The sequence below is a fragment of the Colias eurytheme genome, chromosome 11 (assembly GCF_061535395.1).
Source record: "Colias eurytheme isolate Ceu_HAF_F1 chromosome 11, ilColEury1 Martin Lab GWU primary, whole genome shotgun sequence".
Classification (NCBI taxonomy): domain Eukaryota; kingdom Metazoa; phylum Arthropoda; class Insecta; order Lepidoptera; family Pieridae; genus Colias; species Colias eurytheme.
The window spans coordinates 1,398,713-1,424,878 of record NC_142990.1 but is presented as its reverse complement, the minus strand read 5'-3'; the positions used below and the strand labels follow the sequence as shown (position 1 = coordinate 1,424,878).

The window sequence follows — 26,166 nt, the reverse complement described above, 5'->3', positions numbered from 1 at the left end:
CAAATTCAGATAGCGACCTGACAATATGTTGACAGTTGACATATGTCATTGATGACAATTTTTTTTTTATATTTTTTGACTCATGCACGAAGCCATGCCTTTGTGTCCAATAAAGTTTTTATTGTTAAAAAATCTACTGCATTTGCTAGTAAAAACTAATAAGGCCAAGTCGAGCAAAATTAAGCGGCACGGCCGTACCGTACTCTATTTGCTGATGGTTTATGTAGTCACATCTTTTGTCTTCCTTGCGAATAACAAACGGTGTTTATGCGACCGTGAGCGTTGCTACAAACCTCGTAAGGTTTCGCATCGCAAAATTGTGTTTTAAATAAATGTGAATTTTTTGTTTTCTAATAAATAAATAAAAAATGAAATTTTTATTAAAGTGAAACTTTTATTACATCGTCTCAAACTTTTTGGTCTGTGTAGCGCATGTCGCGTGTATCGCGGCTGCCGAGTAGGTATACCTACTCGGCAGCCGACCGTCACGCGACATGCGCTACACAAAGCAGTGTTCGGAACCGTTCGAACAGTTTCACTTTTACCGTGGTTTCATAAAACCACACAACATTTTTTTCAAAAATATAATTTTATTTGTACTACAGGAATACTGATGAACCCGTTTTTATTCCAGTGTGAGCAAGTTCGTGGCTAGACAAACTTCTAGGTCGATTAAGACGTGCCAGTACCCTCCATAATGATTATTTGATTTAGTTTCTTGTATAATATATTTATATAAGTATCGATATATTAGATAGAATTTCTATATTGATATCGAATTTTTCCTTTATTTTTAGCTGCTGGTGAAAGAATTTTTCATATCGGTTCAGTAGTTTTTGAGTAAGATTGTTTCAAACAAAGAGGGAATAAATGAACATAATATGTACGTTTATTCCCTCTTTGTCTTTATTTTGTAGGAACGATGTCAGACAAGCGGTAAAATATTCATAACTATCATAGAAGAAGCACAGTATTACCATTAGGAAATAATGGTAATACTGTGGAAGAAGCTTAAAGTCTACTAGGTATCTAGGGGGCCATTCATAAAATACGTTCGCATACAAGTGGGGAGGGGTTTTCGAGAGTGTGACAAGATGTGACAAGGGGGGACAGGGGGACTACGGCAACGTGACGTTCGCCGTTCATTAAAAATTTTTACTGAGTATTCGTTCTCTCAGCTTTTTAATTTCAATTTTGTAATGATAGAAGTCATTTATTTCGTATTAGTAAATATACAGATATTTGAATGTATACAGGGTGTCCCACTATTGGTATACTAAGCGCGAAGGAACTTGTAGTTTTGCATACACTGATCACGTAAAAAATACTTTAAAAAAAAATTACGTCCAAAATTTTTTGCTAAATTTTTCCTGAAAATCCATGTTTTCTTCTCTAGCTTCGCGCAGCCGGCATATACCGCTTCTCTTATATGAGCATTTTATCTATGAAAACATAATCTTAAACGATAGCTCACGTGCTGGGGGCAAAGTTGGGCGGCTCGCTTGTTATGGGTGTACACATAGAGTTTTAAGAATTCATCTATTTGAAAAAAAAATGCGTCTGGAATTTTTTAATTATTTTTTACGTACTCAGCGTATGCAAAACTATAACCTCCTTTGAGCTTAGTATACCAACAGTGGGACACCCTGTATACAGTGTGTCCGGACATGACATACCGATATTTGAAGGGGCTATTCTCCAGGTATTTTTATCGACAATTCAACCCCTCTACAGTCCCCTACCTCACCCCCCTCAAAATGGCAAACCTATCAATTCGGATAGTGAATTTATAAAAATTGTAATAAATTCGAAAGTGAGTGTCACAAAATACTAAATTTGGTTTTATTTGAACAATAACAAGTTATTCTTGGGACCACTAAACAAATTTAATTGATAAGAGTGATGAAACATACTTTAAAAAATTCGAAAACCATTTTGAGGGGGGTGAGGTAGGGGGCTGTAGAGGGGTTGAATTGTCGATAAAAATACCTGGAGAATAGCCCCTTCAAATATCGGTATGTCATGTCCGGACACACTGTATATTTATTACAATAAATTGTAACTTGATAATTTTTTTTGAATTATCAATCAAAATTTATCATGTTTAGGGGGGGAGGGGTCTTAGTTTTTGTGACAAAATATTTCCAGGGGGGTCACAGAAAGTGTGACACAGCGTGACAACCAGGGGGGAGGGGGTCAAAAAAAGTTAATTTTAGTGTGACGTATTATATGAACGGCCCATAAGCTGTTTAGGATTCTTGTAGAAGATTTTCAATTTAGACGCAAACATTTTATCACAGCATTTTAAATATTATGATCTTGTAGGAAAAAACGTCTCGAAACTATGTACCTAACGCGTGCTAACGCGAAAAATAATAAGTAACAATGTCATGAAAATTTTAGATACCTATAGAATACTTGAACTCTTTTGATAAAATTTCGAAACCATATTTTTGACATCGAATGAAAATAAAAAAAAATACTGTCATATTAATTGATTTCTTCTGAAGATCTCGAATAAATAAAATTAATTACCAAGGAGATAAAGGACACAATATTAAATTTTAACAATATGAATTATAAAACTGAAATACACTCAACATCTCAAAAGAAGAACATAGATCATAAAATAAAAGCAGAAATAATCACGGAGTTAGATTCAGATACTGTTTATTATTTCGATGAAAATGTGGAAGGTATACTTAAACAGTTATTTAATTTGTATTTCGTTAATGCTTTGTATCGGATGACTTAAGTATACAATTTTAATCAATGGACAGTCAAATCCAGTCAAATCTTTAAGTGCATAATTGAGGTGCTTACAAAACTACTATGTATAGGATCATTAGAGGATAATGAATAGTAATGAATGAATGAATGAATTTAATTAGTTATTAATTTTTTATTGAAATGGAAATTGTGCTAGAAATAAAGAAAATAATATAATAATTAACACCATACGTATAAGAAATAGCGAGGAATTTAATTTGGTTACCTAGTTTCAAAAATTTTACATTTTGCAATATTCTACGCAAGTAAAAATATTTTTTCACTTGTTAGATGAACGAAGCTACGGTATGAGTTACTATTTATAGAAATTTACAATTTTCCACCGAACCTATGAGCCCGCTATCGTTAGCTTATTTCACAATCGTGAATCGATCAATAATCACTCGAGTATATTCGAAACCCACACTAATTTAGTAACAGCGCCATCTTTTATCACTAATGATAGTTTTTTTTTATTCCCCGGATGAAAGATACCGTGCTCCGTAGCCTAGGAAACGGGTGTAGCTACAACAACATAGTTCCAGTTACATAAAAAAAGTATTTATCATATTTTTCTTCATAATTTCGTCACATAATTGAGGTTTTACTATAAGAGTATTTTGTAAATTGTTATAAAATATTAACAGTGATGAAAATTGGCTGAATAGTATGGCTGGCAGGTTGGTTTTATTTCTATATTATTTTCCAGTCTTGGGATGTTAAGTCGGATGTTAATAACACGAGTTTCCCAAATGACGACCGTGTTGATAATGATGCCTTTGTCTCCCCGTTTATTATCCCTAAAAAAGCAAGAAACCGATTACGTATCAACTTATCAATGCTATCGGGATAGGGGTGCGATATAGTGCCTGGCACCGACTTTATCACGCACACATTTAAAGACAATATATTGATATTCGACAACAGGGAGTTTCGTCATGTATAGAGATAACATAGGATTAGCCCAAAATATCAAAATAAAAGCATATTCAGCAAACAATCAATATCTACAAAAGCTCTTCTCAAATTTTATCACTAAGAAATTAAAAAACAGTTGAATAACACTGACAATAGTTAAAACAGTAAGAACCAACTGTTACAATAAAAGCTATAAGCATATGCACATTCACCCATGCATGTAACACATAGACAGGTGGTGTCACCGGAGCGTGACACACCTGCACAACCCCACTATCACACCGACACATAACTCAGACAAAATAAGCTCCAGCAATCAACAGTGGCATAGAAACCGTTGTTTGATCAATACTAGATAGTATTGTTACTGTGACTCACAATAATGCAGACTTGCCTTTGAAAATTTCACTTACATGTGATATAATAATCGTGAAATATGTCTGAAATGGGCTTTGAGAATGTGTTTTATCTCGAGAGTGAGTGTTGTATTATTTGTGTAAAGGTGCGGAGGGATGGTGTTGCCTGGAAACACACCTCGGATACTTCTCTCTCAGTCGGAGACAGATCAATAACATCTCTATCCGATGGGATGATGTTATGCCACAGCTATAATCCTATAATGTTTTATGTTTTAATATAAATGTGTAATTCTAAATGTTTCTTAATGAGATTAATCATAGGTTTCTTCTTAGATAGAATATATAATTTTTCTTCAAACATAATGCTGATATACATTTTTGCATTGTTTCCATTTTGCTTTAGTACTCAATATTTAAATTGTATTGATGCTTATATATTTTTTTATTTCAATATAATATTCATAATGCATTGATAATTTAAATATTTTAATTGGGGATTGATTAAGTTATGTATGAATTAAAAAAAGTTATTCATGTAAAATTTAAATCTCCTTCACATTTTATTTTAATATTATAAATCAAGGTACAGGTAGTCAATTAGTTAAGAGGAGGGTTATAATCCCTCTCAAATTAATGAGTTGCAAGCGGTAGGGTATTAAATTGCAACTATAATGACTGGTCTAGTTTTTCATTTATAAAACAAGAATGTATTTGATTACAAACATGTGCATTGAATATACAGCTTAACATACAATGGGTTACAATTTTATTACCTTGTACATATTTTAATTATAAATTGTAAACTGGTCAAAGTTCATTTTTTTTATTTAAAATTGGCTGATGTGTGTTTGAATACATTTATTTTTATTTTATTAAATATTCAATCTATTTTTAATTATATTATTCATCAGACAAAACAGTGTAATTGATTTTCGATTATATGTTGCTGTTGTTTATGTGCATCATTTGTTTTTGAAATTAATTTGTTTGATTGTTCAATTTAATTTTGGAATTTCTGTTCTAATATTTTTATTTTAACTAATATGTGAAACTCACATTCAAGAGTTATAACTACAGTCACAGTTCTTTTTTAATTTTTTGAATATTTTTTTTTTGGGATCAATAATCAAGTCTGAAAAAAATCAACCTTTTTTTTGATCAAATTTGCAGGTTTTGATTGTGCGGGCGACGAGGTGCTTGTGGAGTCTTCGCCGCCCGCCTCCCCCGATATGGCGGCCCAACTGGCTGCGCCCACACAGGTTTTATATGATATTTAACTTTCAGCTAATAATAATCTCGCGATACATGGATGAAATGAATTTATTATTTACTAGCTGTGCTCCGCGGTTTCACCCGCATTGCTGCGCTCCTGTTGGTCTTAGCGTGATGATATATCATAGCCTATAGGCTATAGCCTTCCTCGATAAATGGGCTATCTAACAGCGAAAGAATTCAAATCGGCCCAGTAGTTCCTGAGATTAGCGCGTTCAAACAAACAAACAAACCTTTCAAATTTGTATAGATTTAAAAATAACGGAAAAAACAGTGCTCACACCAATCTGTCTTTTTGGAAAATTTCAAATAGGGTTAAAGTGAGCAGTTCTTGCGTGTAAGATTTACAAACATTTATCCTTTTAAACTATCGGATTTGTAATAGTAGGATGATGGTTATGGTAACTGTGAATGTGCTTGGCAGCTTGGCAGATTGTCCGCGATCATCGGATCGATCGGTCTAGGTTGAGATAGCATTGCTGATCTATTTCAACAATGTTATCTCAATAGAGAATAGGGATAGGTGTATTTTGGTATAGGTACATTCATAGCTGTATTGACGGAAGGTATCCTTAATTATTATGGAAAACTTGTTGATATTATATTATACAATCGAGCAGATAACAGCGATATTGCATCCGAAAAGAAAATGATTTCAGAGGATTTTGTGCAATTATCATATAAGATAAATATAAATAAGCACTCTGCATTTAACTTGAAGTAAATTAATGAAATTAAACTCTTTAACTTGGCTATAAAAATTTCTCCATCACGCTGAGTTACCGACTGAAAAAGGTGCGAGGGCGAATTCTAGAGACAATCGTCATTAATTGTTTGAAGAGATACTACAGCTTTTGAACTACTAATAGCATCCCGAATATTTTTTGTGGTTGATTTCATCATTTTAATTCATAGATATTTTTGAAGACCTAAAAAAAGCTTATTATGGCGATACTTAATATTTTTCCTAGCTTGATTGTCAAATGGTAGCGATAACTTTATTTCTTTCTCTTGACCTTCTCTTGATATTGTATAAAAATAAAACTATTGATATTCAGCACGAAATGTAGTCTGCATAATCTACCTTATTACGCAATAGAGTAAGATCCGAGAGCCGTAAGACACAACTTATTTTCTAAAGCATATAAGTTTCTGTTCACGGTAGTCTCTAGTGTACTTTTTAATATCTGAATGTTTGTGGAGCTCTACCAGTGACACCTGCGCCACCTGAGCCAAAACTTTTATCAGACGCTTTAAAGCTCAAATAAATGAACTTAATTTATTTTTAAATGTCTGATTTTTTGATATGTTATCATATTAGACACAACCTACACAGTTAATTACTGGTATAGTTAATACACCGATTTATGAATTTGTTGAACATTGGAAAGAGCGGATCCAAATCTTTTTTGTAGATACCCTAATTTATTACATCTTTTAGTTTAGTAGTTTAGAATTATTCAAGTTCTTAATATTACAGGGCACAAGCGCTGGGAACGCGTCGCCGAACACTGTAAGAGATCTTATCGTGATACCGGAGATACCTAACACGATACATCTGTCTCATGCTATACAGCAGGTACCTATCATATCTTTTTCTATTTTTCAGACTGCGTCACATGAGTTTGAAAGCTTTTAAATGGAAAACAGCAGGATAAAAGTAGCAATTGTCACCGTTGCTATAATCCAAATGATTGTTGTCAATACAAATACTGGGCTGGATCAAAGTTTCTTCTTCAAGTGGAAATAACTCAAATTACTAGCTGGCCCGGCAAAAATAGTTCCTTATTCTTATCATTTAGGGAGAAGAAAAATGTTGATCGATTTGCAGTTCTAACTTACCTTCAATAACCAAACAAAATTTCACGAAAATCGGTCTAACCGTTTCGGAGGAATATGGTAACTAACATTGTGATACGAGAATTTTATAATCTTGAAATATGTCTTGCAAAAAATACTGTTTTTAAATTTTATTTAGAGCCTATCCAACTCAAGCAAGTTATTGTAGACAGTACGAAGGGGTCTTTTGAATACGTTATATCATATTTAAAGGAAATGCAGAGTTTTTCAAAAATCTGAATATTTTCCGAAAGCAAAGTTTTCTTTAAAAATACCTACAATATCTATAATTGTTTGCAGGTATCAACATCGGTGGTGGAAGTGAACGGCGATAGTTCTGGTCATTCTAGTCCCAACAATGAAACGCAGCACACGTATATTGTCGCAAGTAAGTTTTGGTTCTTGAATGATTGTAGTATTTAGTTAGAAATATGTAGATTTTTTATGTAATTTGTCTTAAGTGGTAGATATTTAAGTGTTATTTTAGTTTTTGAATATGTATGCACACCCGAATTTGTTTTTATAGAATTGCAGATATTAATACTTTGATTACATCTCTGTTCTACGAACCTACCTATGTTTTATACTTAGTTCTACAAATACATTCAATATCGAAATTTTTTATTGTTGATTTGAACTTTGAAGGCAAATTACAATATGAATGTAATAAAATAAAAACATTAATTATAACTCGAAACCTAGGAATAGCATATGCCTATTGACTATCTATTTTAGCAGAAAAATATCTACTGATGATTATGATGGCCCTAAGATCAGTTTTAATTTCAAATTTTCCGTTATTTTAAATCAAAGTTATCTGTAGATATATATTATTTTATATAAGCATGTGTCCGCTTGTATATCTATAAAGCACCGACTAGCACATGTTTTATTGACGCACAGTGCGAGATGTGTTGACGCCGGGATCTGTGGAGGCTGTCTACGTTAAGGCTGAGAGCAGCAGTGGTGATGAATGCAAGTTTTTTTTTCTTTTTTTTTCTTTTTTGAAGTGAAACTTCTTTAGAGTTGAGAGTAAAATTTCAAGGTCGCGTCATGGAGTAAGGCGACGATTTTGGTATCTTTGGATCTTGCCAAAGAAGTTTCACTTCTGAGACGTGTGCTCGGCATACAAGTCCTTTTTTTGGTTTGGTTTTGTGACGTCGCTTTGCACTCGCTTTTGGTGGCTTGATATGGAATGATTGTATAATGGTTTTTATATAAATTTAGGTGGGGATAAGGTGGTGAGTTTACAAAAGACGGTGACTAATACTTTTAATTTGTTTTGTATGGATTTGTAATAATAACGTGATTAATTGAAAGAAATAGAAACAAGGTTGCGCTTCTAACCATAAGATTATTAATTAGTACTTATGGGCTTTGCTTGCGTTACCACGGCTGCGCTTGCGTTTCTGAAAGGAAATGAATTTGTATCCGAGAACGGGAAGTTTCCTTTTAAGACACTGTAATTACGAACATTGTAATATTTCAGGAAAATTTTACGAGCAAGCAAATAAATTCGCTTTCTTCTTTCTTTTAATATATATTATGTACATTGCATATGATACAACACGAGGTCGCGGTGTTTGTATTTTAGTAAACGGTACTCAAATATTTTCATTTTTCTGTAACATCTGAATATTGATTTCATCTGATAAAATTGGCCCTAATAATGTTCATCTTCATATGGCCCTAATATTTATTTAAATAATAAGAAATCCATATTTTTTTCTATGGATTCGCTACTCTTTCAAGTCAAAACAACATGTAAACAGAAGTCGTAGATGGACCAAACATCCGTCCCCTCTGATATTTAATATATCTGATTATCTTCTACCTGTCAAACTGATACCTATTAAACGGTCTACATCAAACTATCAGTGCGAACTCGTTATCACTTTAAAACATACCCTTTCTGTATAGTTATAAGGTGCAAAATGGTTTAACAGGTCGAATTGGGGTGTGGATTTCAATAAAAGTTGTTAATAATAGATAATTGTGTATGCCCCTTCGGATTATCTACCTGAATGATTATTATCAATGTACCCATCGGATATGCAGTAACGATTGCCCACCTGCTTCACTTTGATGTTACGCGGTCCACGCTCTTTGATATTTCTTTTATGTTCGCGATTTTTGCGAATTTATTTTATTATATGAGAAATGTCATGTGCTCTGATTGTGATATTGAATTTATTGATTTCCATTCGGATAAATATACCCACAAATATACCTAATTTATTTTTTAACAATTTTTTTTTAATCAATGAATTGAAAAATTAGCTATAGGTACTTATGTTTTCTGAGTAACGAGCTTTATGTTAGTAAATCGTGGCATCGATATTTAGAGGTCAGTTTGTACCCGTATCTGTATCTGCTCCAATAAAAATTGTCGGATTGAAGTTGAATCGAAATCTTCCTGTTTCTTAAAATTAGATAGAATATCAAACAAAGACTAAATATTATTTCATTATTGCACGCCTCATAAGCGAAGCGTTGAGGTGGGTACTACTGTCACTTCGCGCAAAACATCTGATTTTTCAAACTTAAAATGTCTTTATGTATCATACATTGCACTTGTAAGATAATACATACACACACATATAAAGAAAAAACACTATTTTTAACGTTCATGATATTTTTGGTGTCATTTTTGTTATTTAAACTAGTTAAAAAACAGTTTAAAAAAGTTCTGTCTTGGACGTCCGTGTGTCTGTATGTGCGGATCCTTTTTCTTGTTAACACGATAGCGACCGAAATACTTTACTAATCGAGTCTTTTTTTTTCTCTTACGCTTGAGTATGCTCAGGAATAGAACCCTTTCATTTTTCAGAGTCTGATTCGATGTGGTTTAATTGTTATTAAATAAACAAAAATAATAAATATTTATTAAAAAAAAATTATGAGGCGTGCACTTTTGGATTTTCCAAATTATTATAACTTGCGATTAAAAAAAGAGGCTTTGTTATAATTTTGAAATGATAATGGTCTTGCAAATCTATATTAAAAGTGTGTTTGTAAAATGTTTAAATCGATACCATTTAAACTTCTAAAGTATTGTGTTTTATGAAGAAGAAAAATTGATTTATATTCGTATTTTTTTAACCACTCATTGCCGTTTCGACGTTGAACGATATTTTTCCACATTTTACAATTAAGTAAGTATATTGCGATACAATGCGAAAAAATAATAAAATGATCGTTATGTAAATATATAAAAATCTATTAAACTTTTTTTGGAACAAACCCTTACATTAAACATTAAAAAAGCCATAATAATCTGACTGATTAATTTTTAGTTCTGCACACTATTACCTAAAGCAAATTAATTGGTCTATATCACCCCTCAAAACTTGTTAATAATCCACCTGTGATGAGGTGATTGAAAATAAAGCAATAAACTTACAAAGGGGTAGTTACGTAGGCTGTCTCGCGGTGGGCGTGGCGACGGCTGGGGGGAGACTGTGCGACGGAGACGGATATAGTGCATAAAGTTCGTGCGGTAGTGAAAGCGATGCGAAAGTGTTTTATTAGTCTGGTACATATATGAATTTGCATTGGATGTTAAATACAATGAGTATCAGTCAAATCATTTTACATATTTACATTTTTAGTTTATTGACTTAAATTAAAAAGAAGATTAATAGAAAATACGGTTAAAATCCCTGAAAATATTAATCCGAACAGGTTGAGAATACTTTTATAAGAATAATTTGCATGCACTTACTTAATTTATATATTAAAATACAATGTAATGCTATAAAATATACCATAAATAGGTACTAATGCTCTCGAGATTAGCCCAAAAATCGCGGTTTGTCAAAATCACAGAAATAAAAATAAAAATTTCTCAAGTAATATTTCGTAACTATTGAAATTGAAACATATAAAATCCTTCACCTCGATCTATTTTAATCCCCCTAACGTAATTGGTGTAAAACCCACCTAAAGAGGGGCGGAGGGACGTCCCTCTCGTGCCGGGACGCTGGCTCCGAGATGAGTTGCCTGGGAGACCTCCTACAGAATGGAGGTGCCTCGATACCGCGCTTATTATCCTTGTGAGTACCGTTGTCAAGGACTCAAATTACCTAGAGGCTAGATGCCCTATAAGGGTGCACTCACACACATCAGTCACCGTCAAGTCACCGATGACTGATCGGTGACGGTTTGTGTACGTATCCACAAACACCAGTCACCGTCATGTTGTCCGTCAGTCACGTCGCCGGTTTGACTGAATCATTGAACACATACATCAGGTTAGTCAGTGATTAGACGTGTGTCACGCTAGAGAACATGTAGCAATTGACGGTAGCACGACGCTGACTGAACTGAGACGTGACGGCACCGGGTGAGTGGGGATAAAAGTATGATACATGTATGGAAAGATTATTTGACGTGCCTGACCGGGGACGTCACTGATAGATTTCGTGCCGGCGACTGTCGTGTGGGAACAGAGTCATACTAGAACTATTGATACATATTTTTTTTTAATCCTGTCCGGTGACGTGCCGTGACGGTGACTGATGTGTGTGAGTGCACCCTAAATGTAAATTTAAAATTTTCAATGTTCGGACAGACAGGTCGCGCCTTGTTCCATTCAAATCGCGTTTCATTTCAATTTTTGTTGAGCAATGTCTAGCACGTGAATGGGAATGGAAATTTCCAGAACATTTACTATTTTTAGATTATAGAAAAATAATTCGTTAATCGTCTCAAAATGTGCGTGTATTAACAATACTAATTTGCTAATTTTAACTGCGCTGCAATATTGGACATTCTTTGTTAATATTAACAGAACTAACGCCTAATTAAATAGACTACTAATATAATAAAACTACTAATAGATTATGGATTTATTAAATTAAATACATATATTAATGTTGCCTTCTGTTTCAGGCGAGGGTGGGAATGGCGTCAACTACCATCTTCAATATGTGGAGCCTCAAGAGATCTATACTCAGGGGCCGCAAGCACATATGTGAGTAATAGACTAATCCAAAACATTTCTATTGTCAATTGTTAGTTATTCAGCTATATTTTTCATAGGCCTTGAGTTTTCCTAGATTTTTAGTTAGTCGTCGCCGATATAAGTTATCCGTCGGACGAATAAATCGGACACCCAGTTTATATTTAATTTGAAAAGGAAATTTTTATACGCACATTATTATAGAACTCACAAAGTTAAGGTTTCGTGGCTTTATATGATTGGATCTTGACACCGTTTAATATTTATACTTGTTCTGCGCCTCAGTTACGCAAAACCGACGGAAAAATTTTTGATTACGATTAGATTTATAACTTTTTTCATTCAAATTAGTGTCGTGGTTTAACTGCGAAAGCGGCACATGGACAGACAGGCATTATATAGGAATGGTCATGGATGAATACTGCTAGTATTTTATGAGGCGCATTTTTTCGGAAAAATCATAACCAGATAATATCTTGTGATATGAAATTCTTCAAGTTATAAAAAAAAAACATTTTCCATCAGTGTCGCTTAATCTATCAGCTAGCCTCCTAACTATCTTCAAACACAAAATCGCTCCGTTACGACATGAAAGAAAGACAAATAAACACTCTTTCGCATTTCTAATATTTGTACGGATTGTCTAACCAATAAAACATACTGATATGCGAAATGATCTATCAACTCGCAATATCTTTGGTCTACCGCGATGACAGAGTTGTATATGATTTCCACAATGTGTTTTTCTGGCATTCGACACATTTCCATTTCCAGCAAAGCGACGTTTCAAGTAAAATCACCAATATAAGTTTTGAAGCGAAGCTCGATGTTTCTAATCCGATCTGTTATTTTATAATCACTTGGCGAAATTTAGTATACCGTTTTTGCATTTGAACATTTGGTCATTCAGTTACAAAGGTCGTCATGCGTCAAGTAACTATCTTAATATAACAAAAAAAAAAATGTTAAAATATAAAAAAAAAGTTAAACAATGCCTGTGCAAGAAATGTAATCTGGACATCTATCCAGACTATATGCATTGAATAGCAGATGGTGGCTCAAAATATTTGTTGATTGTACCAAAATGACATTAGTCTACCGCTCTCTTCTTAATTATCGATTAATATCGGAAAATATTTATTCCTTTCTTTCTTCTTCTTTCAAAATAAATTAATTTTTATGTTCGACTTTCCGTTTGATTACGATACGTTTGATTAACGCCTACGAGGTTCGGCCGCCGTAGCCGGTACCAGCATGCAGCGGTATAACCATCCTTTTCCTTTCGGTCATTACCTACGTAATTAGACTCCTCAAGAATCTGGTACATATCAGCAAATATTTTGTGTCATCATCTTCAGGCCTATTAGTACAAAAATCTATCATGGCAAAACTTTATTTATTTCATCTTCTGTCGTTGTAACATAAGAAATTTTGTGTGAAAACCATTCAAGTCGAAAATTGATTTTAAAAATAATTTGTTTAAATATGTTTTATCACGAGACATTTTAATTGTGTTTGCTGGAAATGTATTCATTTCAATAGCTGCAAAACTACTGGTCTGGTTTAAAATTATTTCTCCAAAAGGGAGCTACATAGCACGAGCTAATTAAATTTAATTTATTTGCTATATAACAACAAATTAACCATTCGTGGAATACTTATAAGTAATCTTTCACTAAATAAAATATCTATGAACACGAATAAACTGCTGAAAATACTGAACGATCTTTTTCTTAACGTGGTTAGAAAGATTTCCACCTTATATGAGTATTGTGTAAGTGGATGGGATAAGGTATTACACAATTCTACCTGTATATAACCGGAAACCGTGAAAAAACGCAGTTTTTTCAGTTTTAACCAGTTTTCGATCGGAATTTTCATCAAAAGGCAAAATGCTCGAGAGTCAAAACCAACGGCCACAACTCACAACTGTTCACCCTCTTTCAACAATTAATAAAAAAGCAAATAGACTTTTTAAAATAGTTTGGAAAATCCAAAAGTGCACGCCTCATAATTTTTTTTTAATTATTATTTTTGTTTATTTAATAACAATTAAACCACATCGAATCAGACCCTGAAAAATGAAAGGGTTCTATTCCTGAGCATACTCAAGCGTAACAGAAAAAAAAAGATTCGATTAGTAAAGTATTTCGGTCGCTATCGTGTTAACAAGAAAATCCTCCGCACATACAGACACACGGACGTCCAAGACAGAACTTTTTTAAACTGTTTTTTAACTAGTTTAAATAACAAAAATGACATCAAAAATATCATGAATGTTAAAAATAGTGTTTTTTCTTAATATGTGTGTGTATGTATTATCTTACAAGTGCAATGTATGATACATAAAGACATTTTAAGTTTGAAAAATCTGATGTTTTGCGCGAAGTGACAGTAGTACCCACCTCAACGCTTCGCTTATGAGGCGTGCAATATGCATAATTTTGTAGTGTTTTTGATATCGTCACTTATGATAGATGATGTAGGTATAAATTTTGGTGAATTTATACCACTGCGCTCGCTCGTGACGTCCGCTCGGCGCCCGTCGCGTGGTTGTGGAGTGGACGGTGGACCTATACATTTTTATTATTTATGTATTTTAAAATTGCATATTTATTTTAAGTAACCTATTATTTCTGTAAATGTTATTTTTGTGTGCATTGTACAATAAGGTGTTTTCTATTCTATATTTTATAATAATTTGCTTAGCTGTTTAATTAAATGGCCGAATGTCTTTCAGACTGTAAATTAAATGCCGACTCAATTATTTTCGTCCTTGTTATTTTGCTTTTCGGTTAACATTGCGGCTTAGAGACAAATGTTCCATAACCTATATCTACTGAGTAAGAAACCTACTGACTATCCGAGTTTTGTGAGCCCGTCGTAGAGTTTGACCTCTAAATGGCTTCTCTGTCTATGTTGTATAGGTATGTACTATATTTATAGCCTATAAAAATTTTACTCTAATATTAAAAAGATTTGTATTTTTGTATGCAATGAAAACAGCTGTACCGATTTCATAAATTCATATAATAGAAAGCTACATCTTTACTCTAACATAAGCTATATTTCCCTCTTAACTCCGGGCAAAGCTTATACCAGCCAGTATACAACAAAAAACAAAAAATTGGTTGTTTGTAAAGTAGGTTTACGATCGAGATGTTTACGTGATAACGTCTTATTGGTGGCAGCGCTCGAGATGAGACGGGAGATCGGTCCGTCTCTCTCTCGTTATACCTGCGATCGCGCTCGTGAGGTTTTGGTGTGACACAAGTTTCTGAACATGTCACCCGACTAAAACGATTTTAAAAACGTTATCACGTCAAAAACAGGGAAACGCTCCGCGCGTACCCCGTGTTCGGCGTCGCGAACGTGGAGCCGGTGAGCGCGGAGGCGGGCGCGGGCGCGGACGGCGAGTGGAGCGGCGAGTTCACGTTCACCGCGGAGGCCACGGGGGGTGCGGGGGCGGGCGGTGCGGGGGCGGGCGGTGCGGGAGGGGGGGAGCAGCCCGCCTCCCCCGCGCCGTCGCCCCGCATGCCGCCCGCCACCGTGCAGTGGCTGCTCGATCATTATGAGACGGCGGAAGGTGAGTGGTTTTCAGGTGGCGTGGGCGGAAAACGTGTTAGTCGAAATGAATTGGCCAAAAAATTTGTCCTTTGTTTATATTTGGTTAGCATTGACGTTATTATAAGTCTAGAAAGGATTTAAAGTTCTTCAGATTGAAGAACGTATAACTTTAACATTGAGCTAATTAAAATGATCTACTTTTAATTCTTACACATTTGTTGAAAAATATAACGGTTATACATTTTTTTTATTTACAATTTACTGTTCAAACTGTATCTGTACCTTGCCTATAACTACAGTACTACTATTAGATATTCTGTGCTAATGCTATAACATCGTTAGCTAGTTCTTTAAATCCAGCCAGTCATTTTTAGGTACATCATCGTCACTAAGTTAATGTGTGAACCAGTTAACTTTACAAGAAAATTTTCTTCAAATTCAGTGTATTGTCTCATGTTTAGTTGCGGTCAATTATACGAATTTGTCAAATAACATTATCTACATATTATTTAAAATAACTTTTAGGTGTATCCCTCCCCCGATCTACTCTATACGCACACTACCTACGCCACTGCGCTACACACCGCCTCGAACCAGTCAACGCGGCATCCTTTGGCAAACTCATTCGTTCCGTGTTCGTCGGATTGAGAACTCGTCGTCTCGGCACTAGAGGCAACTCGAAGTACCACTACTATGGGATACGCGCTAAACCGACCGCGCCACGCGATTCGCCGACTTTCAATAAATTGGACCTGGATGAACAGCAGGTCGGTTATTAGAATTGTTCTTTATAACACCACTCTTTTTATTGTCGCCCTAAATTCATATTAATACCTCTTATAGTTTTGTAAGAAAAATGTTGCGGAAGGAATAATTAATGTTTTTAAATAAAATTTCAGAATTTTTAAGTGCGAACAGGACAAAATACTTTAAACATTACAAACTTTAGGATTATTCTTTCAATTTTTACCAGGAGTCTCGTGAACGTGAACCGGAACAAAATGCAGTGGGACTCAACGGCGTGGCACATCGTCAGTTCTTAGGCACGGTGGTGCCACCAGATCCTCCAGAACTTTTCATAGATGATATGCCCGAAGATGTACCACCGAATGCGCTGCAACTGCTTAAGAACCATCATCGGTGAGATTTAAAATCGTAAAAGCTTATGTTTGCAGCATATTAACGTAGCGTAGCGTAGCCTCTTGCCGTTTTGTAACATGTCATACTAATCTGAACCGTATTCCACAGGGATCACGGCGTAGAGTTCCTCGAAGCGGTCGCGGCACTGGACACGGCGGCGGTGGAGCGCGCGCGGCGCAGCTTCTGGAAGCGGCCGCCCGCCGAGCTGTGCCGCCGCGCGCTGCACAAGCTGGCCGCGCGGCGGGACGTGGCCGTGTGGCTGCGCCGCGCCGAGCTGCGGCTGCACCAGCGCGCTGTGGAGCTGCTGCTGCCCGACGTGCTGCGGCCCATACCCTCGCAGCTCACACAGGTACACTCTCTTGTATCAGCGCGCCGCCGAGCTGTGCCGCCGCGCGCTGCACAAGCTGGCCGCGCGGCGGGACGTGGCCGTGTGGCTGCGCCGCGCCGAGCTGCGGCTGCACCAGCGCGCTGTGGAGCTGCTGCTGCCCGACGTGCTGCGGCCCATACCCTCGCAGCTCACACAGGTACACTCTCTTGTATCAGCGCGCCGCCGAGCTGTGCCGCCGCGCGCTGCACAAGCTGGCCGCGCGGCGGGACGTGGCCGTGTGGCTGCGCCGCGCCGAGCTGCGGCTGCACCAGCGCGCTGTGGAGCTGCTGCTGCCCGACGTGCTGCGGCCCATACCCTCGCAGCTCACACAGGTACACTCTCTTGTATCAGCGCGCCGCCGAGCTGTGCCGCCGCGCGCTGCACAAGCTGGCCGCGCGGCGGGACGTGGCCGTGTGGCTGCGCCGCGCCGAGCTGCGGCTGCACCAGCGCGCTGTGGAGCTGCTGCTGCCCGACGTGCTGCGGCCCATACCCTCGCAGCTCACACAGGTATGCGGGGATGTTGACTACAACTTCACTTGATTAAATTGATAGATATTAAAAAAAAATTATGGAGGTCTCTCAGTAGTATCTTCGCTACTTGGGTTGTAAGAGGTGTGAATTTTTTGTTTTTAACATTTAAAATAAGACAATTTTATTTTATTTATTTAGATTATGAGGGACTTTTAGCATCTTTCTACCACTATGTTTTAAATGGATAGTCCCATTAACAGCAATAACAACAGAGAGATATTGATTTTTTTTTCGGACGAGACTTCTAAGACACTAATAATAAACGCACACTTTCAGGCGATCCGCAACTTCGCGAAGACGCTCGAGTCAGCCCTATCCGCCGGTTCATGCGGCGCGCCAGCCCTGGCGGTGCGGGCGCAGGCCTCCGCCGCGGCCGCACTAGCGGGGGCCCTGCGCCGGTACACCTCTCTCAACCACCTGGCGCAGGCCGCGCGTGCCGTGCTGACCAACCAGCATCAGATACAGCAGGTATGCACACACACACTCACACACGTGACTATGGCACTTGGTATCGCAATCAAACTTATTGTGTCAAGATGAAATATAGCTCAATTTAAAGATTGATGTTTGATTTGATTTTTAGATATTATTAAAATTTTTATGTAAATAAGCCGCAGTTCACAATAAAAATAATACAATAGTTTTATTCCACACTTCAAAAATATACTTTATTGAGTTTAAACTAACGATGAACGTTAAATTTATTACATAGGTAGGTAATATTTATAAATAAGTATTTTTTTTTATAAATAAAAAACGTCGAACAATTTCATTTCAAATAGAAACTATAACTTTAACGCTTCATATTGTCAATGTTATGATTATAGTCGAGCTTATTTAAGGGTGCGTATAAAGCAAAATTACCAATCTTCTATTAGATGATACGTGTAATATTCAAGACCAAATCTAAAAAATAAAATATATTATATCAAACTAGATGATATGTTCAACGATTCTGTTCAATCAAAAACATAAAATATTAAAATTGACTCGATAAAAAAAAATCACCAAGTTAGCTCTAATTTTCACACTTTTACGTTTTCTACTTGACATGGTAATACTTATTATGATTTTTTTTTCATAAACAATTATATTAAAACATTTGCAAGATATTTGTCAGAGCATTTTGTGTAATTACTTTTAGTTTTGGTTTTATCTGCGATAAACCACTTTTATCGTGACAAAACCAAACGTTTATCTCGAGAAAAAAAGAGCGCCAAAAGTGGTTTATCGCAGATAAAACCAAAACTGTCAAATGTTGCCTATTAAATTGGCTCTACTATAAAAATACTCAACTTGGTATCGATTTTTATGTCAATTTGTCAAGTATTTATTCTATTTTTTTACATAACCAATTATTAAAAAATCCGCAATTCGGTAATTACAGATATAAATTAACAATATCACGAACACGCGACACAACTAAAATTTTACCGATACCACCCGTGGTCATTCTCCTTTAATTACTTTTATAAGTATCAGAAGTGGGAAGGCGTTCAACAATACTTGATTTCAAAGACATTTCCATTGCAGATGGTATCGGACCTGAGTCGCGTGGACTTCCGCGTGGTCCGCGAGCAGGCGGCGTGGGCCTGCGCGTGCGGGAACGCGCCCACTGCGCACAAGCTGGAGGCCGACTTCAAGGTATTAAATCTGGGGGGACACTTATTGTAATAGTGTGGGGTTTACGAACATTTTAATTTAAATTTTTTGTATTTTTGTATTTTATATAATACTAGATTTCCATCCGCGGCTTCGCCCGCGCAGTCAAAGAAATACCCGCATAGTTGTCGTTCCCGTGGGATTTCCGGGATTGCATCATTTTCCCGGGATAAAAAGTAGCCTATGTCCTTTCTGGGATATCAAAATATCTCCATACCAAATTTCATGAAATTTGGTTCAGTAGTTTAGGCGTGATTGAGTAACAGACAGACAGACAGAGTTACTTTCGCATTTATAATATTAGTATGGATGGTATAATTTTGGAAGAAAGTTCCTTATCGCGCGTCGTGAAAGGGGGCTAGACGGAAAAAATTCTTACGAAAAGTTGTCACGGCACTTTTTGCTATAGTTGTAAGCAGTGCGGCGCGGTGCGCGTGGTTCTCTGTCTATCTCTCTCTAACTTAACACTTCGTTCCATCCGGATGTCCCTTGACATCGCTCAAGTTTTTTTTTTCTTGTTAAGCTTATTTATTGGAATTCAATTAAAAATGTAATTTTATTAAATACACTGATGTGTATGTGTGGTTTATCCGGTAATCGCCTGTGTGGTATTTTCGATAGTTGGGTGACATAAAATAAACTTACGTGGTATGTTTGGTGATTGAAAGTTTAGTGTTTATTTAATTGTTTATGGAAGACGTGTGTTATATCTGTAAGACGTGTCGGTGTAGAAAACTATTATATCTGGTATATTTTGTAAAGTCGTTTTATGTATTGTGGTCGCATAAACATAAAAGTATGTCTGGTAAAGAATAAACGTGACGTCTGTATGCTATTTCTAATAGCCGCTGGCACCGGCGCGGTGCTTGTTTATGTGGTAGCCGTATTTGTACGCATATCTAGCTGCGTTCATATACGTATGGAATTGGTATCTATCTACCACACGCGCACCGACACCTGCTAGGTACATTGTCGCAATGCTCGTCCATTTGTGCGTGCTTTCCAGTTTCACCCGCATCGCTCCGCTCTATATACTCTATATCATTCCTCGATAAATGGGCTATCGAACACCGAAAAAAATTTTAAAATCGGACCTGTAGTTCCCGAGATTAGCTCGTTCAAACAAATAAACGAACTTCAGCTTTATAATATTAGTATAGATTATGTCGTAAGCGCGGAACTAGCGTCCGATGCCGTTCTTTTGGCTTCGTAGTCTGGTCAGCCAAAGCTGAACCCAGAGTTTTTTGTAGCGGCCACATTATGGAATGTCATCATGGCGTTTCTGCGTAGTTAGTTGTCAGTTTTGTTGAAAACGGTTCAAATAATTTGCTTTAATAATGTTTAAATCCTGCTGTGTTGTGTTCCTAATGTACCTATATACATACTATGATCACTTTTATGAATATCAAAAGTATCAAAATGTTTTTTTCCAAATAAAGCCGATGTTACCAGGTCCATATTTTTTAAATTTGCCGCCCTTTACTGGGTTCAGCTTTGGCTGGCCAGACTATAAGTTAGCTGGCACGGGGGTACCCAGTCGGTACACACTCGCAGTGCTCGTTCCAGGCGACGCTGGGGCGCGGCGCGTCGCTGGAGCAGTGGGCGGGCTGGCTCGACGCGTGCGTGCGGGCCGCGCTCGCGCCGCACCAAGCGCGCCCGGACTTCACCGCGCGGGCCAGGAGACTGCTGCTCGACTGGTCCTTCTACTCCTCGCTGGTGATACGCGAGCTGACCTTGAGGTTAGTGGGCGGGTGGCTCGACGCGTGCGTGCGGGCCGCGCTCGCGCCGCACCAAGCGCGCCCGGACTTCACCGCGCGGGCCAGGAGACTGCTGCTCGACTGGTCCTTCTACTCCTCGCTGGTGATACGCGAGCTGACCTTGAGGTTAGTGGGCGGGTGGCTCGACGCGTGCGTGCGGGCCGCGCTCGCGCCGCACCAGGCGCGCCCGGACTTCACCGCGCGGGCCAGGAGACTGCTGCTCGACTGGTCCTTCTACTCCTCGCTGGTGATACGCGAGCTGACCTTGAGGTTAGTGGGCGGTCCGAGTTGTCAAGTGTGGAAGAAGACTTTTTTATAAATATAAATTTTATAAATTTCACACCAACTTGCCAAGTTAGGTGTGAAAGGGATAAAAAAACATACAGGCGTCATTCAAGGTCATATTTTCTTGTTACACGTTAATGTTCATACTGAAATCTCCAGTGTATTAGATATAAGCTTATTGGCCGTTAGGCTATGACTATGTACCGTACACAAAGGTTCACAGCAGGTCGGTCCTCAGGTCGGCGGCGTCGTTCGGCTCGTTCCACCTGATCCGTCTGCTGTACGACGAGTACGTGGCGTTCCTCATCGAGCGCCGCGTGGCCGCGCACCGCCACGAGCCGCCCATCGCCGTCATGCAGCGCGCGCTCGTGAGTACATACATACACACACGCACATATACACACACACACACACACAGCCATACACATTCACACACATATACATGTATACATGAACATACGTGCCCTACAGCATGAATTCGTGGATACACACGCGAACAAACACAGACACTTCACACCGCCCCATTTACAATACATCCCAAAATATGAACATGCACAATCATAAACATATTGCCGTGTTGCACGCGAGGCATGTTCAGTACACAAAAACATGCACACGCATGTACAAGCATACATACACACATTTAACTTTTTATAGAAACACTTTTTCACATTATTATAAGTAAACTATCTTGCTTTATTGTATAGTTTTTCTTTGTGAAACTCATTCAATATCTATTCCAGGATGAAGACGACGAGTTGCCCGAAGAGCCAGCCCGCGCTGAAGAGGAGGAGGGCGAGGGCGGGGAGGGTGGGGATGGGGAGGGGGGAGACGGGGGAGACGCTGGGGATGGCGGGGATGGCGAGTGGGAGTGGGGGGAGGACGACGACGATGACGACGACGAGCTCGACTGCAAGAAGGCGCGCCTCTCTGAATAGCGTCGGTAGGTTGAGATCCTTTTTCTGCAAATATATTTAAGAAAAAAAGACGGGTTGCACTGGGGGAGTGCCGGCAGAAGTGAAAACTTGATTATTAACGTTGAGCATGTTTGATATTTTGGAATGGTATCCGTCTTACGATTTTTCGATCAGGTCACGTGTCCTGACGCGAGTTTAAGATTTTATACCCATTACAGAAAAGTGCTCAACGCCGCTAAAAAAGTTTTCACTTCAAAATTTTATCTTGAGGAAAAAAAACGTTTTGTATTGACGTCATACTACAAATTTTAAATTTATGACGATGATCTTTGTAATGAAAAAGTTTAAAAGGTTTTTTTATTTGTCTGTTGTGCAATATGTTTGCTGGAAGTTTCAGGTTCAGTGTTTTGACACTTGGCACTGGTTTTACCATTTAATGATTTCAGCTAGACAAATTGTTAGATACTTTTTAATAATAATAAATAACACAATAGTCAAATAATGCGATACAAGAGTGCATTATGAAGATTCAAATAGATCTCATTCAATGTAATCATGAAAATTATAGCTACCATTTGCGTTCTGTTTCACGACACTTGAGCTAAAGAAAACATAATATCTATGTTTGATGAAACTACCCATGGGTCAATTTAAACGCTATATTATGTAAGGTCCGATTGTTCAATGCTTGGATAAAACTTATTCGTCGAATAATGTGTAAAACTACCATTTTAAAAACGTATTCTAATTGCCCGTATTTGACAGTTTACGTAACATTTTAATATTATTGTGTAATACTTTATTGGACGGATAAGTTTTATCCAAGCATTGAAAAATCGGCCCTAAGTTAAAGATAATCATTACATGTTTCTTATTTCAGGTTTCCCGATTGGGATTTTCTGAACCTGCCGCTTTAGTGAGCATTTACACCAAAGCTTCAAAAGGCAAACTTATTAGACTGTAAATGTGATTCTGTGCACATGTGCGTTATTTTGCATGTGAATAATTATTTTGCTTACTGAAAATTTCTCAGTTGCCACAAAAGTTACTATTATTCTTAAAAGTGACAAGTGATTGAAGTGTCAAAATTGACGGATTCCTTTTTACCGGTTTTTCTGGGTGTTGTAGATTTAAACCAAATTAATTTGTTTATTCGTACGTGGATTCAAGCAAAGAAATCTAGTCACATTCATAATGTTACATAACTATCTATGTCTTATTGGAATACAAGTTTATATTCAACTATGTGTTAGGAATTAATTATTATTTAAGTAATTTGAGTGGAAGGTTTCCATTCAGGGTTTACTATAGGTGGAGACAACGGTGTCGCCTTAATATTTTAATTACCTACCATATTGTTGTGAATATAAAAATTATAAGTAGAGTAGCCTTTTTAAAGACAATTCTTAAAATTTGTCCATCAATTTCTTTCTATAGATTAAAGGCGATATCGTAAAACTTAAAAAAATCAGTTGTGTTAGGATTTCCAGCACTTTGTAGAAATCAAAATATGTACTGCTATTTGGATATCGTAAATTAATACGATGTATCAATTTAAAATAAATACTATTGTAAATATACTTCCATGTTTCAAATAGGTCTAAGTAAAATTATTTTTGGAAGCACGGTTTATAATTATAATTTTAGAAACCAAAGATTATCTTTATTTTTATGTGAAGCACAAATTTCAGTTATATGTTATTCGCGGGTTTATTTTGGGATAAGAGACAACAGAGTTGTCTGAGACGCCATTTTGTCGTTTCATGTATGTAGACATTAAGAATCATTATTGGATGTTTTTGAACTTTATCAAAATTAAATATATTATTCGTAGCATAAGAAAGAATAAATGTTAATAGCTTTTTCGATAAAAATATGAAAATTTCACACTAAATATTTTGGAAACAAGATACAGCTACATTAGAATTTTGACATTTTAATTGTAGTTTTAAAGCGATGTATTTATCATAGAGTATGCGGGTTTAAAAATTATTTGTGTATTTTTAAGTATTGCACTGTATAAATTATGCACGGTAGTTGAATGAACCGTCTCGTCGTTACCTGAAGGAGGCCTAAGTCATTAATTGTAGGTATCTATTATGTTATCTATATGTAAATCAACAAAAAAAGTAGAAGATACACAATTCAAATTAATAAAGAGCGAAAAAGGAATCATTGTAACGTAGATATTTTTCAGGCAAATTTATTAAATTATAACTTTTTGTTCAAACGTTAAATTATCAACGGTATATTTTCACAAATTAATTTCATAATAGTTAGGCTTTCAGTTTGTACATACAATTTTAACAGGTGATTATAAATTATTTTGCTATGTAATCTAGATTTTTGGTCATTCGACCGTGACCATAAATACTATTTTGTTTATAGATTCAGGAAAATAGAGCATGCGTTGTCTATGGATATCCATATAATATTTTTGTACACAGTAATTATTAATGCCTTTGTTGTTGCCTTACATACACTTTACCTCAAATAAAATGCGTTAATAATAATTTTGACGGTTGTGTTTCAAGCAAATAAGCGTCGTTGTGAATTACCATTTGCGTCTTACGAGGAATCTGTATACGTAGTGAAGTGTAATCGATGTCACGTCTGTCCATAAGTAGTTAAATGTTTTCTGCTAAGCGTATAGGAGAATAAGCCTTATTTCTGTGTATTTATGTCTATTATACTATGACAATATTTAATATTTATCAGAAACTAGAAATTCGTACACGGCTCACCGGTGCCTACAGATTTATGAAATAGAAATCGGTATATTGCCTTACGTCGCATTGTGGAATTATTTTCGTCGATATATCAATAAAGAATGTTTAATATTTTTGCATTGATGTCTAAATTGCACTAGGCGTAGATCGATGTTGTGTAAATGTGAACTTCACTTAGTCCATGTATTTTTCAAGATAATATTTGATATTAATATCAAATAGACATTATTAAGTTTGTGGAAATTAAAATTTTCATAAAAATTAAATTTTTGAAATTAAATTTTTCCTAGCCGATGCGATTAATGGAAAGTTTTTCCTGCGTCTGTAAATGCCTTTTTCTTAATTTTGAAAATAACGAAGACCGAGTGAAGTTCTCATAATAAATGTACTTATATTCAGATCCAGTTTAAATGTAACCATAAGTGTAACGGTATGTAATGAGTGTCTCAAAAAGCGGGTGGAGCTTGAAGCTTTATCGAAAATTTGTTAGAAAGTTTATCAGCATTATATAAGACTAGAATTTGTGGAGGTAGAAAGGTGGAATACTTCTCCAGAATTTTTTAGGGTACTTCCCCTATAGCTATCAAAAATTCTAGCAAAAAGTCTCACAAGAAAGATTAAAAAAATATAAAGGGACATATTTCGTGAACGTTAAGCTTCAAGCTGCACGCGTGAGATGCACGAGCTTATTTTGTATGGAGCTAGATAAGGACTATGTCTGTTAAATGTTTTGAGCAACGAATTAAATGACTGCATTCCAGTAGTTTTAAATTTTGTTTCGCTAGTTTATTGTGAGCCTTGAAAGTAAAACTGGCAAAAAATTGGATTCTTTTAGGAATTGATGTATAATTGTGAATATAATTTTCCTTTGAAATGAATTACACGCAGTGTTATACATAAAGATCTAGTAATATAAAACAAAAGAAAGGCGATCTGTTTGACAAATTTATTATAACCCAAAAGTACCTAGATTATAGAAGAATAATTCAAGTTTTTAAATCCCTTTACATGATCCAGATTATTTAAAAATGTTGTACGTGTATTCTACACTAAATAAGTATTTTATTATACTTTTGTCAAGGAATGCAGTC

General features: G+C 36.5%; 1 protein-coding gene across 5 annotated transcripts; it reads left to right on the top strand.

Annotated features, from left to right (window-relative positions):
* Positions 1 to 3,186: 3,186 nt before the first annotated feature.
* Rfx (regulatory transcription factor Rfx) lies at positions 3,187 to 25,332 on the top strand. 5 transcript variants are annotated; one of them, XM_090106966.1, is made up of 16 exons: positions 3,187 to 3,327; positions 5,217 to 5,305; positions 6,799 to 6,897; positions 7,458 to 7,545; positions 8,061 to 8,132; positions 12,051 to 12,132; positions 15,453 to 15,706; positions 16,213 to 16,454; positions 16,661 to 16,827; positions 16,936 to 17,701; positions 18,002 to 18,193; positions 19,259 to 19,369; positions 20,942 to 21,414; positions 21,668 to 21,797; positions 22,173 to 22,372; positions 23,227 to 25,332. In XM_090106966.1, exons 2-15 carry the CDS (start codon positions 5,276 to 5,278, stop codon positions 22,365 to 22,367), a joined length of 2,901 nt encoding a protein of 966 aa, XP_089963092.1. In that variant the 5' UTR covers positions 3,187 to 3,327; positions 5,217 to 5,275; the 3' UTR covers positions 22,368 to 22,372; positions 23,227 to 25,332. The 5 variants fall into 5 exon arrangements, with proteins under 5 accessions (XP_089963092.1, XP_089963091.1, XP_089963088.1 ...); XM_090106965.1 differs by having other exon boundaries at positions 3,187 to 3,449; XM_090106962.1 differs by lacking the exon at positions 3,187 to 3,327 and adding an exon at positions 3,464 to 4,163 and having other exon boundaries at positions 20,954 to 21,414.
* Positions 25,333 to 26,166: the final 834 nt, after the last annotated feature.

Coding starts and splice junctions, on each gene's coding strand:
- Rfx (XM_090106961.1), top strand. CDS start 4,124: ATGTCTGAAATGGGCTTTGAGAATGTGTTTTATCTCGAGA. Junction 16,455..16,660: donor TGGACCTGGATGAACAGCAG/GTCGGTTATTAG, acceptor AATTTTTACCAG/GAGTCTCGTGAACGTGAACC. Junction 19,370..20,941: donor AGCTGGAGGCCGACTTCAAG/GTATTAAATCTG, acceptor ACACACTCGCAG/TGCTCGTTCCAGGCGACGCT.